The sequence below is a fragment of the Geotrypetes seraphini genome, chromosome 1, assembly GCF_902459505.1.
Source record: "Geotrypetes seraphini chromosome 1, aGeoSer1.1, whole genome shotgun sequence".
NCBI lineage: Eukaryota > Metazoa > Chordata > Amphibia > Gymnophiona > Dermophiidae > Geotrypetes > Geotrypetes seraphini.
This window is the reverse complement of record NC_047084.1, coordinates 31,271,328-31,289,145: the sequence shown is the minus strand read 5'-3', so window position 1 is coordinate 31,289,145 and position 17,818 is coordinate 31,271,328. Positions and strand designations below refer to the sequence as shown.

The following is a 17,818-nucleotide window of genomic DNA, read 5'->3' as shown; positions in this document are numbered from 1 at the left end:
CATTCAGGGACCCCTGAAGAAGACTGTCTTGTCGAAACACGGACCGTGTTGGGTCTCACGCTTTCAGCTGACTAGGTCCTTTAGGTTTTAATGTGGATCATTTTATTTTCATATGGATTGCTTCATTGTATCTTTGGAACTTTCATATTTTTAATAAAGTCCATCTTGGGAATATTGTCACTCCACAGTGTGTTTTTGGTTCTCTTTATTTATGTACCACCTCATAATAGGGTCCTTTTAGTAAGGTACGCAAGCCAGTTTAGTGCGCCTTAGTAAAAGAGGGGGAATGTGAATGAGTTGTATATTCCAACAGAACAGACTGCAGACTGATATGTACACGATGCAGGCAATGTTTATTATACCAAATATTTAATGCAGTTAATAATACCACCTTATAACAAACCAAGGGACCCGACACGGTCCGTGTTTCGGAGAACACACCTTCTTCAGGGGTCCATGGTGGATAAGGTATGAAATAAACCGCAATAAAAAGATATAAGACAAACGCCTGTGTGGATTAGATACTCAAGCCAAATGTGCGACGCAAAAAGCAGTCAAAGCAAAGAAACTCTTTTTTTCTTTGCTTTGACTGCTTTTGCGTCGCACAATGGTGAAGTTAGTTATTTATAAAATATGCAAAATCATCTTGTGTATTAGATACCTGTGTTGGTTACTTGATTCACAATTGTCCTACTTTTTAGTGGATATGACAACTGATTGGTTAAATGAGTAGCTTCATTTTGGAAAGATTTTGGCCCGGATTCTGTATAGGACGCCTGCCCCAGGCATCCTATACAGAATCGGAACAAAACCCGCCCAAAGTAAACCAGATTCTATAACCAACGTCCATGTTGCAGATGCCGGTTACAGGATCGGGTTTTTGGCCCGGATTCTGTATAGGACATGGCCGCTATACTTTATCGCAGCAAGGGATTTCCCTGCCGCGATTAGTATAGCGGCCACAACTAGTATAGCGGCCGCCAGTCTCCCCAACCCTCCCAACATTCGGGGCAGGAGGGTGCCCAACCCCTCCTGCTGAAAGAACCCCCCCCAAAGATCGCCGGCAGGAGGGGCCTTAGGCGCTTGGGCCAGTCAGGCCGTAGGATCCTGTGGGTTGGGCAGGGGAGGGGCGGGCCCGCCTCATTTGGATAGAGGCGGGCCTGCTGGCCGGACGGTGCGAAGACCCGTCCAGCCATCTTGGCGGTAAGCTTCAGGGGGGTTCCAGGGTGGGGGATTCGTTGGGGGGGTCCGGCAGGAGGGGTTGGGCACCCTCCTGCCAGCGATCTTCGGGGAGGCCATTGGGGGGTCCGGGGAGAGCGGTTAGGGAATTTTGTTTGGGGGGGTCCGGCAGGAGGGGTTGGGCACCCTCCTGTCACAAATGTCGGGGGGTTGGGGGAGACTGGCGGCTGTAGCTGCGGCCACTATACTGATCGTGGCAGGGAGATCCCTTGCCGCGATAAAGTATAGCGGCCGCATCTACTTACCATGTAGACCAGCATTTTGCTAGCCTACATTGTAAGTGTCTCCTGCTCTGCTAGGGAGATGCGCAGGGCCTCCTAGGTTCGCCTAAAGCTACCGCCTAGCCTTAGGCAAGCTTAGACGGGCTAGTGGGCCTCCTTAGTCTCCCGGAGGCGCCTTAAATATTGGCTGCCTGCCTGGGGAGCATTTTTTTTAGAAAACGTGCCTCCTGATTGGCTGATTAGACAGCTGTAGGACGCTTACAGCTACCTACAATCGGGACGCACTTTGCAGAATCAGGGCCTCTATGCTTCCGGTGGAAGTATTATACTTACACCTTTGTTTTAAAAAAAACCTCCAAATTAAAGACTAGAGATGCTGCGAATTACAGATCAGTGGCATCTATCCCACTAATGTCTAAAATAGTGGAAAGATGGTTTACCACAAAAATGACTAATTTTATTGAACAGTTTGATTTGTTTCACCCGACTCAGTCTGGTTTTAGCACAGAAACTCTACTTTGTTCTCTTGTAGAAAGAGGGAAGTCCATACTTGGTCAAGATCAAAATACTGTGTTAATTCAGTTTGACTTGTCAAGTGCTTTCGACCTTGTGGAACATCAGTTGCTTAAACAAATTTTGATGGAATGGGAAATTGGGGGCCATGACCTGAGTTGGATTGATTGTTTTTTTGACACAGTGTTCCTGTAAAGTTAAAATGAATGGCTTATTCTCTGAAATCCAGAATTTGGATTGTGGCGTCCCCCAGGGGTCACCTTTGTCATCTTTGTTATTTAATGATGCAATCATTGGGGAGAGTGTTGGACTCTCAATATATGTGCAGATGACATCAGCCTACTTGTGTCTTTTGTGAACAATGATTTCAAAGATGTGAGTATTTTTAAAGAGCTCTTGATAGTGTTGATCCTTGGGTATTTTCACACAAATTAAGGATTAATACAGATAAGACCATATTTCTTTGGTTGGGCCCACAAGAGAATATTAGGAATAATCTGCTATCAAGTTTTGATAATAGGAATTATAATTTTGGTATATAGTCAGGAGTCTTGGGTGTGCAGTTGGATAATCTTTCCATGGAATATCAGGTTAAATTAGTCAATAATAAAGATTTTGTTTTATTAAGAAGATTGAGGGTTATCGTACATATTTTGAGGAATCAGCATTTACTATTGTGGTGCAGACTATTTTACTATCCCAGATAGATTACTGTAATATAGTGTATTTAGGTTGTCCTAAATTAAGGGTTATCGTACATATTTTGAGGAATCAGCATTTACTATTGTGGTACAGACTATTTTACTGTCCCAGATCGATTACTGTAATATAGTATATTTAGGTTGTCCTAAATATCTCCTTAAAGCAGTGTATCGCAATGCCGCAGCACACCAGTGTGCCTCCTGAGATTTCTGGTGTGCTGTGACACACTGACGAGGAGGAAAGTCGTCTACTCCGGCTGCCTGCCTACAGGATGTGCCTCTCGCAGCAAGAGGCACGTCCTGTAGGAAGTCAGCCGGCGCAGCTGACTCTCCTCCTGGCTGGCGTCTCTCCTCCCGGATCCCGGATCCCTGTAACAGCCAGACGGGCCTCCAAGCATGCAAAGGCGTTGATGTGATGTCACACATGCGCATGAAGTCATCGCATTGACTACCGGGTGCTTTCAGGCCGGGGCACTGGTTTTAGTGTGCCGCCGGCCGGAAAAGTTTGCGAAACACTGCCTTAAAGATTTAACCATTCAAAATGTTGCAGTAAGGTTGATATTTTTTTAAATCTAAATTTGATATGATTACCCCTTATACAAAATTATTGCATTGGCTTCCTGTTACTGCCCAAATTCACGTTAAAACTTGTACAATTGTTTTAAAATTCTATGTGGGTTGTCTCTCATGTATTTACTGGATTTAATCTCTTTACAATCAGGGAGAACAGGTCATCAGTCTCAAAATTTAATATAAAGTTTCCAAGTCCAAAGCAGATAACAGTCATTGGTTTAGGTCTTTTTTTAATCAGGTACCTACAATTTGGAATAAGGTTCCTTTTTTTATTTTTATAAAAACACATTTATTTTAGAATTTTTTTTAGGTGATTTGTTGTAGACAAATTTTTATTCATATTATTGCTTAACTGGATTTTATCCTAGTCATTGTTTTTCTTTGTGATCCTCTTTGAACTCTTCTGGATAGTGTCGGAATATAAATCATAATTTAATGATATGTGCATATAATCGACTCCATCATATTTGGCTGCCTATATGATTGGCATGGTAGCGCAGCTCCAGTGGAGGTCTGAGGATCCAGTTCCACATCGGGTCTGGATGCCAGGCTTGTCTGAGGCAGAAATCTTCTCTCTCCTCCGATCAGATGTTTCCCTATGCAGCTCCAGCACAGAAGCATGACGCAGTGAGTTAGGCTGTTGCAGCCTATGGAGAAAATCGGTGGGTGGGGGGTCCTTAAAAGTCATTTTGATAGTTTGAGGTTAAGGGTCAGGTCCCTCATCTCCCAAAACCTCTTCCCTTCATTTTTTCAGTTTGTATGTTTTTCTCCAGGGGCCATTTTAGATGCCAGAATTCTCTATTATTGTACACTGTCTTGAACTGAAAAGGTATGACGGGATATAAATAAAGCTATTATTATTGCAGTGGCCATCTTGGATTTCCCTTTTTTGTTTTAAAAGCCTCCATCTACCTAATTACCCCCTAATTTTGAAAGAAACAGTATAGATGGTCTCAGGTGGAGATACTTTGTAATCATGTTAGATTTGCAGTGGATGCTTATCTGAAGGGGGTCATTGTTCCACATGCCCATGGCGCGTAAGGGGGCGCGGGAGCTTGGGCTTCTCCTCCCCTTATGCTTTTGGTGGCTTAGGTGCTCAGTTGGAGCATTTTTTGGGCCAAAAATTCCGGCAGGAACTGGAGAAAGTGGAATTGGCATCCCTGGCAAAGCACAGCCGCGTGCCAGCAGACAAACATCAGAAGCCAACATGGGAAACCTTGCCAGGACCCTCTGGGTAATCTGAGCAGTGGTTCACTCCTGAATTCATACACATGACACTTTTTTTACTACTACTATTTGTAAAGCGCTACCAGATGCATGCAAACATGCAAGAGACAGTTCCTGCTCAAAAGAGCTTACAATCTAATTAAGCCTTTGTCCTATGTCTGTCTTATACATGTTACTTAGGTGAGGAAATATAAGGGACTAGATGTAGGGGAGTAAAGAGGAAATGTCAACAGATATGCTTTATATATTGGAAAGGTAAGGCATAAATGCAGTTTTAAAAAAAAAAAGTGGGTTTTTAGCCTGGATTTGAACACTGAGATATGGAGCCCAATGCACTGAGTCAGGCAGGATGTTCCAGGCATAAGGCACAGCAAGACAGAAGGAACGGAGTTGGCAATTGGCAGTAGAAGAGAAAAGTATTGACAAGAGAGACTCACCTGATGAACAGAGCTTCCAGGACAGAGTATAGGGAGAGACAAGAGAGGAGAGATACTGAGGAGCTGCAGAATGAATGCACTTATAGGTCAATAAAAGGAGTTGAACTGTATGCGGTGATGGACAGGGAGCCAGTGAAGCAATTTGAGGAGAGTGGTAGTGTGAGCATAATGTCACTGGCGGAATATGAGGCGTGCTGCAGAATTCTGAACAGATTGAAGGGAAGAGAGAGGGCTTAGCACAGTGTATCGCAAACTGTGTGCCTCCTGAGATTCCAAGTGTGCCACAGCACACTGAGGAGGAAGAGAGGCGCCGACCAGCTGACTTGCTTACGGGACGTGCCTCTCACCACAAGAGGCATATCCTGTAGGGTCAGAGGTTCTCAACATGCAGTACGGCGCCAATGCTGCATGTCTAGTGACTTCTTGCTGCCATTGTGTATCTCTCAGGACTCCTGCCTTCCTCATCTTCTCTCCCCACCTCTGGACCAACAGCGGCAGCTTAGTGTGCATTTAACTTTGCCACACAGTTGCCTCTAGCATTAGTTTAGACGCGGTTCCATCAGGCAGCCTCATGGCCTTTGCTAGGCCGGTCCACTTCGATGATGCAACTTCCTCTTTTGTCAGAGGCGGGCCAGCCTAGCAAAGGCGCCGAGGCTGGCTGATGGAACCTCATCTAAATTAATGCTAACAGCAGCTGTGTTGCAAAGTTAAACGCACACTGAGCTGCCGCTAGAGAGAGAAGTACTGCCGAACAGGGGGGAGGGAACGAGAAGGGGTGCTGCTGGAAAAGGGGGAGGGAAAAGGAAGGCAAAAATGGTGCTGCTGGACCTGGCAGAAGGGGCGGGTGAGATCATATTAGTTGTGAGTGGGGTTGGTGAAGGGAAGGAAAGAAAGTTGTTGCAGGAGGAGTGAGTGATGAGAGAGGGAGAAATGGTGCATGGGGAGAGAGCATGTTGGGTTGAAGGGTGGAAAGGGTTGTCACTCAAGGGAAGAGGCAAGGAGAGAGAAAGCGTGCAGGAGGCAGAAAGTGTTGGACTCATGGAGATGGCGAGATGGATGGTGAGGTCAGAAAGGAGAGAAGAAGAAATGTCACACGCGGAAGAAGGGAGAGGGCAGAGTGAAAAGTTGGACTCATGGAGAGAAATTGGTTGGGGGAGGAAAGCAGCATGCAGGAGGAAGAGAGAAAGAAATGTTGGACTGTGGAAAGGAGGGAGAAATGTTGGACTGGGAGGGGGGGCCAGAAAGGAGGAAGGGAAGGGAGGTGGACTGCTGGGGGCAGAAAGGAAGAGAGAAGACTAAAGGAAGGGAGAGATAACAGATCAGGGAAGGAGAGTCTGGTAGAAATAATAATAGTATTAGTAGAGAGAGATGCCAGACTGGGAAGGGGGGAAAGATAGGAGAAAGATGTTGGACCACTTGGAGGAGGGAAGGAAAGACAGATGTTGGACTACTTGGAGAGAAAGGAGAGATGTTGAACTACCGGGGGAAAGGAGAGAGATGTTGAACTACTGGGGGAGATGGAAGGAAGGAGATAGAGGCAGGGAAGGTGAGATGTGGAAAAGCAGATTTTGAAAAGAAAGCTGAAACATTGAATGTTAAATTAATGCCAAAGATGGATGCAAGGCAGAAAGTGAAGGAGAGAAAAACAGTCAATGGATAAGAAGGCACTGGAAACATAGTTAAAAGCACAGAAAAATAAAGTCACCAGCCAACAAAGGTAGGGAAAATGATTTTATTTTCAATATAGTGATTGAAATGTGTCAGTTCTGAGAATTTATATCTGCTGTGTATATTATGTGTGTATCTGAAAAATGAAAGGAAAAAATTCCATTACAATTAATAAATCGGGTGAGATCTTGGGAGGTCTGTGGTTGGGGTACTCAGTTGATATTTGTTAGACTTAGGGAGTACTTAGCGTGAAGTAGTTGAGAAACACTGCTGTAGGCAATTGGCCAGTGCCTCTCCTCTCCAGCCCTCTTCCCTGCCGGCACCTCCTACTGGTGTCTCAGGGCCCGCCTAGAGGGCCTCTGCGCATATATGGATGGTGATGTCATGCATGTGTGTGATGTCATCATGGCAACATCTGCACACTTCCGGTTGCCTCGAGCCGTGGCCACTACCTTTAGTGTGCCCCAGCTCGAGAAAGTTTGAGAGACACTGGTTTAGCAGAAGACCTTTGAGAAGCACATTGCAGTAATCCAGGTGAGAGATGACGAGACCTTGGTGAAGGTTTTGGCATTCTCAGAAAGGAGCGGTCGGATTTTAGCAATGTAGAGAAAGAAACATGTTTTGGCAGTCTGTTGGATATGTGAAGAAGGAAAAATGAGTCAGAGATGGCTCCAAGGTTTTGAGCCGATGAGACCGGGTGGATGAGAGTGCTATCTACCGAGAGAGAGAAAGGGAGAGGCAGGTTTAGGAGAAAAGATGAGTAGTTCAGTATTGGTCATGCTTAATTTTAGATGACAGTGAGACATCCAGTTGGCAATGTCAGACAGGCAGGCTGATACTCGGGCCTTTCCATAGAAATTTTAGGCATAGAGGTGGTACTGGAAGCCATAGGAGGAGATTAGGGCACTAAGGGAAGAAATGTAGATGGAGAAAAGGAGAGGATCCAGACAGAGCCCTGAGGTATGCCAACTGATAGTTGCAGAGCTATTCGCCCACTATGCCAATGATTTACTCCTGGATGAAAGCCCCTATCTCAGAGAATAATGCAAAGTCAACAGACGCATTGAGCATATGGCCATCCAAGGAGGAAATGCCCTCCTTACACAAGAAAGCAATAAAGTTCTTTCCCTTTCGTAGGGAAATTCAGACAATAGGGAGAAGATTCTCAAAACATACCGTGCCTTTAACGATGGTTGCTAAACCAGCACCATTATAAGAACGGCTTACCGTGGTCTTTTCCGAGCTTCCTGGCAAATAGGATGCTAGGAATTATTAAAAAAGGGATGATTAACAAGACTAAGAATTGCTCCATGGTGTGACCTCATTTGGAGTATTGTGTTCAATTCTGGTTTCCTTATCTTAAGAACGATATAGTGGCACTAGAAAAGGTTCAAAGAGCGACCAAGATGATAAAAGGGATGGAACTCCTCTCGTATGAGGAAAGACTAAAACGGTTAGGGCTCTTCAGCTTGGAAAAGAGACGGCTGAGGAGAGATATGATTGAAGTCTACAAGTGGATCGATTTTTCACTCCGTCAAAAATTACAAAGATTAGGGGACACTCAATAAAGTTACAGGACTGGCAGCAAAGGAGGATCCTCCAGAGCTTAAGCTAAAAGTGCAGTGAGAAAGATAGGAAGAAAACCAAAAGGTAACAGAGACCTGAAACCCAACAAGGACAGTGTCTCAATGAATAGGCAGTGATTTACAGTGTCAAAGGCTGCAGATAGATCAAGGAGGATGAGGACGGAGTAGAGGCCTTTGGATTTGGCCTGGAGCAAGTCATTGGAAACTCTAGCAAGGGCAGTTTTCATAGAATGGAGAGGGCAAAAACTTGATTGAAGTGGGTTGAGGATAGCTCAAGACAAAGAAAGTTGGGGGTCACGTGATGAGTTTGCCTGGATAGGACGTGTTTCTTTGAGCTCTCCGACCTCGAGCTTCCTAAAATCTGCTTAACTCTCTGAACTACACTGTTTGGCTGTCTTTGCCTCCACCGGACCTTTCCTAAAGGTTGTGGACGCGGAGGGGGACCCTGCGAGCTAGTTGGAACCCGGCATGCCGGTTAAAGCTGCGAAGACACCTAAGCACAAGTCGGCTTTGCCTGGGGCTAAAATGGCGGCATCCCCGACTACCCTTGCTGCTCCAGCCCAGTGGGGTGAATGGGCTCAAGAAATCTCGAGAATGGTAACGGCAGCCCTGGAGGATCGTCTGCATAAACTGCAGTCTGCTGTGGAAGGCTTTAATGAGCGATTTGAGTCCCACACTACTCGCATAGCAGCGGTGGAGCAGCGGGTGTCCGATGGGGAGGACACGGCACTACAGGATCGCACTAGTGTACTCGCTCTGCAGGCTCAGGTGGCCACACTGACTAGCAGACTAGACGATCAGGAAAATCGCCAGCGAAGAAATAACTTACGTTTGGTGGGTCTGCCGGTGCTCCGAGCAGACCAAGATCTTTATAATTTTTTTCAAGTCTGGCTCCCAACGCGGCTGGGTCTGGAGCCGCCAGCGGCTGGCTTCCTTTGTGAAAGAGCGCATCGCATGGGGCAACGCTCAGGGGATAACAACCGCACCCGAGCAGCGATCGCGACATATTTGAACTGGAAGGAGAAAGAGCTCATCCTCCACGCTTATCGGAAGGCAGGACTGCTGGAATATGAAGGGAGGAAGCTGTTGTTGTTTAATGATTATTCTGTCCACGTGGCTTCCCTCCAAAAAGAAATGGCGCCTCTGTGCACAGCGTTCCACCGGCGGGGAGTGTGCTTTGCGCTAGTCTACCCGGCGTCCCTGCGCATCTGGCGGGAGGGGAAGCCCCATACATTCCTGGACCGAGCGGCTGCTCAGCGCTATTTGGACTCTTTGCCCGCGAGTGACAATGGTGGAGATCCTGTGGCTATTTGATCTGCTCTGAAGTGGCTGTCTGCTCCCCACATCTTATCTCTGCGACCTTCCATCCCTTGTGAGTACTGTTGGCCTTCTGAGGCCAGGATTTTTGAACCCCTCAGAGTTGCGCTGTCTGGTTTCTGCTGGCACGAGAGGGGGTGACTTGAGTGATCCGGGATCAGCGGGGCCTGGTGGTTCGGCCGTGCTATCCCTCTGCTGCTGTTCCCGAGGGCTTGACTGTCTAAAGTGGCCCATAATGCTCTATTTCTTCCCTGATGTTGCTGCCTTTTCATCATGGCCTACTTGTGGGCTGTTTTTCTTTTTTCTCCGGTGGTGGTTGGCTCTCTCTGTGGTATATTGGACAGCTTGCTCACTATGGGGGACTCTGGGTCTAAGAGAGCTCAGTAGAGGACATTAGGTTGCTCCAGTTCTTGGGAGCGAAGTTTCTGGGTTTTTTTCCTTCTTCCTTTTTGTATGGGATTAGGTTTTTGGGGGTGCCTCTGGGGATGGGGTTCTCTGGGGGAGGGGATGGGGCTGTTCTCTGTTTCCTACTGTGCTGGGGGACTTGGAGATGGCTTTGGGGAAGTTTCTTTCAGGGGGGTGGGTTGAGGTTGGTGGGGAGGTTGGGGGGGTGTGGGGAGGTGGATGTTGAGTTTGGCTGTGGGTCTGTGTGGCTGTGGTGTGTATGGGTTGGGGAGTGCTTTGTGTGTGTGGTAGTGCAGCGCTCTAAGGGGCAGGGGCACTTGCTTCAATGTCCCCTGATCTTCGTTCAAGTATTCAGGCTCCAGTATTCCTGGATGGGAGGCCTAGCTGGGCTGCCCGTCTATTGTATTTCAATGTTTCATGTTATTATATATGGGGACATTTTTCTAAATGACTAGAGTGACTATAACTACCCTAAATGTGGACGGGATTCATTCTCCTATTAAGAGAAAGAAGATCTTGACCTGGCTCCGCAGGAGGGGGACTGATATCGCCTTTGTGCAAGAAACTCACCTTTCCCAGGCGGAACACCTCAAGCTGCGGAGAGATTGAGTGGGCGAGGTCTGCTTGTCTGCCTTTGGTACCCGGAAGCGAGGGGTTGCCATTCTTATTCATAAACAGTTGCCATTCCACACTCATAAAGTTCTCTAAGATCAGGATGGCCGATATGTTATAGTCTTGGGGGAATTATGGGGGCATAAGTGGTTATTGTGTAATCTGTATGCTCCTAATGTGTATAATCATAAATTAAATTTTTTTCAGCTTTGCTTGCCAAGATAGCCATGTATCCTGATTACCAACCGTTGGTGGGAGGGGACTTTAACATCACTGTAGATCCTACCCTGGACTGTAGTCCGGCAAAGACGGGGGCAAGGGACCACGGAGCCAAGGGGGTAAACTTTCTGCTTAGCCAGTTGCAGTTGTTAGACATTTGGAGGATTTTGCATCCCACGGAACGCACTTATACCTTTTATTCCCATCCCCACAATGTATATGCTCGGTTGGATTATCTGCTGGTCTCGCCCTCTCTGCTCCCCAGGGTGTCTGGGATCGCTATCGAGGAGGTTCCTTTGTCGGACCATGCGCCTGTTGTCATGGAGCTTCAGTTTACGCCGGAACCCGAGGAACGCCATTGGAAATTTATGTGTTACCTCTATAGAGATCTTGACTTTCATAAATATCTTCGGGAACAGTGGATGGAGTATAGTTCTCATAATAACACTGACGATGTTCATCCAGTGACCTATTGGGAGGCTTCCAAGGCAGTTCTGCGGGGGTTCATTATTGCTTATCTATCTCGCAAGCGGAAGTCCCTGGATGCGGAGTTACTGACTATCGGGGGAGCTTTGACAGTTGAGGACACGTCACTGTGCTTCTCTTTCGGCGGAGGATAAACTTCGCTTGTTGACCATCCGGCGGCAGATATATGCAATCTTGACACAGAGGGCTTCTCGCGATATCTATTTTCAACGGTATAAATTGTACGCCTGGGGGGGTAAGACAGGGAGATTGTTGGCCAATTTGGTCTGGCCTCCGCGCACCCATCAGGTTATCCTGTCCATCCGGGACCCGAAGGATACTTGTTTCACACAGAAACGGCAGATTCAACAGCAATTCGTTCATTTTTATGAATCTTTGTATGCTAACCGACCATTCTCTGATGCTGATAGGGATGCTTTCTTTCAGGGGCTCACGTTCCCTAGGTTGTCAGCTGCACAGTTGGAGTGTTTGAATGTCCCTATTGGTTCCGAGGAGGTACAGCTTGGCATTAAGAAGCTTAAGTTAACTAAGGCACCTGGCCCCGATGGGTTTGGATCTGAGTATTACAAGATTCTGTCGGATCAGATTTCTCCTGCTTTGGCGGGGGCATTTAATGCGCTCTCTGAGAACCGGGGTTTGGGGATTCCTAATATGGCCCATGTTGTGGTGTTGCCTAAGCCTGGCAAGGACCCGGCCCAGGTGGGTTCTTATCGGCCTATTTCCCTCCTTAATCAGGATGCTAAACTTTTTGCCGCGATCTTGGCGCATAGATTGAATGCCTTTTTGCCGCTGCTGATCCATGAGGACCAGGCAGGATTTGTGCCGGGCCGATATGCGTTGATGAATCTGGTCCGAGCTTTGATGGCCCTTCATTCCAGGCGTGGATTGGAGGGTGAATCAGCTATTGTAGGCCTGGACATGGAGAAGGCCTTTGATAGTATCTCATGGCAATATCTCTTTTGGGTTCTGCGTCAGTTTGGCATAGTGGGGTCTATTCATCAGTGGATCAGTAGCTTATACATACAACCGCAGGCTAGACTTTTAGTCAATGGTCAGTTTACTGCACCGTTTGCTTTGGGCCAGGGGACGCGACAGGGCTGCCCGTTATCCCCATTGCTTTTCGTGTTAGCTATAGAACCACTGGCTGCTCGGCTTTGAGACGATCCGCATATTCGAGGCATTCGCATTGGGGGCAAGGAGAGTCGCATTAATCTCTTTGCCGATGATATTCTTCTTTATCTGGACCAACCCAGACAGGATCTGGGGCAGGTCCTTGCTTTAGTCCGTTCCTTTGGAGATATTTCTGGTCTGCGTGTTAACTGTGATAAATCTGAACTTCTGCCCTTACGGTCCACTACGGCAGAATCCTAGCATGCACGTCTTGAGATTCCACCGGTGAAGGGGCAGATGCGTTACCTTGGTGTCTATTTAAGCCCGGACCTCAAGCTTCTGTACCGCTATAATGTGACACGTCATTTGGAGGCCATTCAGCACTTGTGTGATACATGGGTGTTTGGGGTCGTGTGGCTTTGACTAAGATGGTACTTCTCCCTAAGATTTTGTATCCGTTGCAGGCGGAGGTGCATTTGTTTCGTTCGCTTATCTCCTCTTTTATTTGGCGACATAAGCAGGCCAGGATTAGATATGCCACCTTGGCCCTGGATAAATATAGGGGTGGGTTGAACCTTCCAGATCTTCTTTATTATAATGTCGCCGCTCTGTTTCGCTTTATTCATGAAGGATGGTCGGGTTGTTATAAATTCTCTTCCCAGGGTTGGGTAGAGTCCTGGTGTGCTCCGCACTCGGTCCTATCCCTCCTGGACGCCCCTTTGTCGGCACTACCGGGAGGAGGGGCCAAATTTGCGTATCTTCTACCCCTGCGATGTGCGTGGCGGTGGTGGCAGCGTCGAGAGGGGAAAATTCCGGCAGCTTCCCTTTTGTTACAGCTATATGGCAATACTGATTTTCCTCCAGGAGTGGGCCATGCCTGGTTTCGGCACTGGGAGCAGAGAGGAGGTAGAACTCTTCAAGATATCCTTGCAGTGTGGGGGGGGAGGTTCATTTTCCATCCTTTGCTCAGCTGCAGAATCGCTGGCATCTGCCTCAGACTCACTTCTGGGCTTACCTTCAGGCCCGGCATTATTACTTGTCCCTTGAACGTCGCTGGGGGGATGCTTGGCTCTGTGGTCCCTTGGATATTCAGTTTTTTCAGGTATCTCCTGCTTCTAACAAATTAGCTACCTGGTATCGGATTCTGAAAAACGCGTCGGACCTGGGCTCTATTGATCGACTGGCCTCCCAGTGGCAATCTGAACTTGGCACTATCCTGGATCGTAAGGCCTTTCTTGATCTGTTTGCCACTGTGCATGCCTTGGGGGGTTCCACGGATTTTAGGGAAATGCAATTTAAAATTCTGCATCGGGCCTATATTTCTAGGGCTCAGGGAGCTCGTATGGGCCTCTGGGAGGAAGCAGTTTGTACCAAATGCAATCGTTTCTTGGGTACCCTTACCCACCATTTTTTGGAATGCCCTTCTTCTGCCTTATGGCTGCATGTCCTTCCTTTTTTGGAGCGCACCCTCCAGCGAGCTGTGCCCTGGTCTTATGGTTTTCTGCTCTTGGGGGACCAGCATGAGTTGATAGAGGGGGGGGCTCACGCTTCCCCAAAGCAAGGTTCTCTATATGGCTGTCTTGGTGGTCAAAAAGCTCCTGTTGCAGCATTGGGTGGAGGACTCGGTGGCATCCTTTCCGCAATGGCTGGCTCGATTGGTTGAGGTGGGGAGACATGAGCTTCAACATGTCCCTAGGTCTGGGACATTGACCCACCGCTGCTATCGAGATTTGTGGCAGCGAGCGTTGAAGATCTGTTTCAGCTTGGAGACAGAGGACAAGGAATTTGTACCTTGATTTTTCCTTAGAGGGGGCTGATGCTCTCTTTCTGCTTTTTTTTGTTTTTTCATCGGGTAGCAGCACTGGAGTGTATGAAGGGGTGTGTGTGAGGGGGTGAGCATCGGGGTGTTTGGTTGTTTGGCAGTGTGCTTGTTGTGGATTGAGGTGCGGGCTTGGGATTGTGTGTATTTGACTGGAGGGGTTTGCTATTTCAAAATGTCAATTGCGATGGGCATCCACCCATGGGGTTTCTTGTATTGAGCAATATTTGTTGTCATGGTTTACCGTGCTGTTTTCTGGCTGCTCTATTTTATGCTTATTCTGCTCTGTTTTATGCTTATTCCGCTCCTGGTTGTATGTTCCTTTGCAGTTGTTAATAAAGATAATTGAAAAAAAAAAAAAAAAAGACAAAAAGTCAAGACAGCAGCAGTAAACAGCACGTTGAAATAGCTTGGATAAGAAGAGGGGGATGGGGAAATAATTGGAGGGACATGTAGGGTCCAGTGATGGGTTTTTAAGTAGTGGCATAACTACGGCATGTTAGAAGGAGTTGAGCACAGTTGCAGTGGAGAGTGATAGGTTGAGGATATGGCAAATAGAGGGAATGATAGAAGGAGAGATGGAAATCAGTAGATGGGTGGGATGGGATCAGAGGAAGAGGTAGTGGGTTTGGAGGAGGAAAAAATTTCAGAGTTTCATGCTCAGTAATTGGAGAAAAGGAAGAAAAGGTAATAGGGGTCAGTAGAAGGGTCAGCAGGATAGACAGGAGGAGGGAGAGGTAGAGGCGATTCAGTCAAGAACTCAAGGTTAATCTTGTGAACCTTGTGGAAGTATTCAGCCATTGTCTGGGAAGTAAGGGAAGGAGGAGTCAGAAGTGAGGGCACTTTGAGTAGAGATTCAAGTGTGGCAAAGAGACAGCAAGAGTTGGATCCAAGAGAATCAGTCAAGCAGGCAAAGTAGTCTTGTTTTGCAAGCAGGAGGGCAGCTTGGAAAGAGATCAGCAGGAGTTTGAAGTGTAAGAAGTCAGCACAATTGTGGGACTTCATCTAGTGATGTTCCATGGATCAGGCAAAGGAACATAAATAGTGGATCTTAGAGATCAGCCAGAGCTGTGGTTTGGTGCATCTTACAAAATGTGATATGGGAGGAGCGAGGGTATCAAGAACAGAGGAGAGGATAGTATTATAGGAAGAGACTACTTCATTAAGAGATTTATATAGCATAACGTTACAGATTGGGGGGAGGGGGGACAGTGGCGGAGAGAGCACATGGGTTGATACCCTGAATATTCCTGAAAGTATTGGTGAGGATCAGTTGTGTCGGAAGGGAGGGTGATGAGTGGTGAAGGTAATGAGATGATGGTTGGAAAGGGGAAGAATTGAGTTGGTGAAGTTGGCAATTGAGCAGTCTGAGAAGAGGACAATATCAAGACAGTGGCCGTTTTGGTGATTTGGGGGTATTTGAGCACAGGTGAAGATTGAATGTGGATGTTAAAGCAAGAAATTTTGAGGTGTAGGAATTGGAAGTGTCCTCAGCATGAATGTTAAATTCACCAAGGATAATTGAAGGAGATAAAGGATAGAGAAAGACGGAGAGCCAGGAGTCAAGTTCAAGTTAGAAAGGAAGATAGGGGTTCGATAAATGATCGCTGTTCGAAGAGAAGGGGGATGGCAAAAAGACGGATGGAATGGACTTCAAAGGAGGAGAAGCAGTGAGACTGAGGTATTATTTATTCAAAACTTGTACAGGAGTTTGTTTCTTTTAACTACAATAAATTTGGAATTCCAGTGGCAAAGAGTATTCTAGCTAGTGTCCCATATTCACTTTTTAAAACAGTCTAGAAGTTTTATTATCTGGCAAGTATATGCAAAGCAACTACATAGTCTTCTCTTTATACATTGACTTCACATTACTGCTAGAATCAGTCAGGCAATGCTGGTCAAGCTGTACTAACCAAATTGTAGTCTACTCCAAACTTGCATCATAATATGGTATCTCCTCAACAATGAAAAATTGTTTAAATTCTGAAGAAGTCCGGAGCTTAGGAGTCATCCATTTATCTATAGAGATAATCCCTTACAAATAAGTAACATATTTATTTGAATTTAGCTCATGTCTTTTCAGTAGTAGCTCAGATTTATAAAATTAGGGAAATTATCTTGGAATTGAAAACTAAGGGGTCCTTTTACTAAGGCACGCTAAATGCTAACGCATGTGAACGTGTCCATTATATCCCTAAGGTTCATGATGCTATAATTAAGTAGAGAACAATGTTGAACTGGAAGCTGATAGAAGCAGGAGGGAAATGCTGGGCCAAAAAATTTCCATTAAAACATTTTTCTTGTATTTTTCTTGAATGTTGAACTTTGCTGTTACTGTTGGTGATCGAGTTTCAATAAAACTTCTAAATATTTTTAAAAAAATATTTTTATCTTAAATTTTAGGAGAATGAAAGAGACTTGGAAGAAGCAGAAGAATATAAGGATGCACATTCAGTACTGAAGTCTGTGAAATTAGAAGCATAACACATTTCCAGTAGTTAATGTTTTATGTATTACCACTTGAAACCATTCCACTTCCCTTTGTTTGGCAAAAAAATTGGCAGAGCTTTGTTGATTTCATTTAGGGGTCCTTTTATCAAGCTGCGGTAGGGATTTAATGCACATAATACCGCGCGTTAAACCGCCTGCCGCGCTAGCCGCTAACGCCTGTATTGAGCACGGCTTGATAAAAGAACCCCCTAGTATAAGAATGTAATGATTTACAATAATTTATGTCTTTATTGTTAAGGCAGGTTCATAGTAAACACATTTAAAGATGAATAAAATAAAATGATTTTGCCTTATGAATTATGATTTCTGTAAGTTTTTTGGGGAGGGGCACACTACAGCTTCTTGATCTACTAGCAATAGTAAAATATTGTTAAATATAAATGTGATAAAAACTATGAAAAAATTTATACTGGCTTCATGTGACAGAAATACTTAACTCTATGTATGTTCAGGGCAGATTAACCATTTATGGTTGTCAATTTATTTTTTGGATACCCCTCCTCCCTTTTTTTCTAGGTTGTTCCTTTCCTAAATCATACTATCTAGGAGATACTGAATTGCCTCCCATGGCATATTCAGCTTAAAATTTTTCCTTTGTCTTATCAGGTACCCTGAGATTTTGGGTTTGATCCCAGAACCACTCATTGAGACCCTGGGCAAGTCACTTAACCATCCGTTGCCCCAGGTTTACCATGTTTAGATTGTGATCCCGCTGGGGAAAATACTTAGGATACCTGGTTACTATTCAGTGTTAACCACTTAGGATATAAGCGGTATACAAAAAATATAAAGAAATAAATCCTGAGACAGACAGACAAATGTGTGCAGTTGATAAATGACCAGGCCAAATAAACTATGAAGTATTAAGTGTTTTATGTACCCTGTGTGGGAGTAAAGTCTGGAGTCCTTACAGGATGGGACAGAACCTCAGTATAACCTCAGTATAAACACATTCTGCATTCACAGAAACTTCCCTCTTAATGGGTACAGAATGGAATTGGGATCTTTTCTTTTATTACTCCAATTCTAAATATGGATGGTCTAATACTCAAATATTCATCAATTATAGCAAAAACCCACCTTTACATGACCAGTGATACCTTTTCTTTTTAAGGGTGGAAAAAGCCTCAGAAGTGGAGCTTAACACCCAATCAGGAGTCAAGCATGGTAAACC

General features: G+C 45.8%; 1 protein-coding gene across 2 annotated transcripts in view; it reads left to right on the top strand.

Moving 5' to 3' along the window:
- The window catches only part of TBCA (tubulin folding cofactor A), a 106,749-nt gene extending 89,808 nt beyond the window's left edge, over positions 1 to 16,941 (top strand). For both annotated transcript variants that reach the window (XM_033929395.1, XM_033929403.1), the window contains exon 4: positions 16,537 to 16,941. In XM_033929395.1, the coding sequence (XP_033785286.1) occupies positions 16,537 to 16,617 (81 nt within the window). In that variant the 3' untranslated portion in view covers positions 16,618 to 16,941. The remainder of the gene's footprint in view (positions 1 to 16,536) is intronic.
- The last annotated feature ends 877 nt before the right edge of the window (positions 16,942 to 17,818 follow it).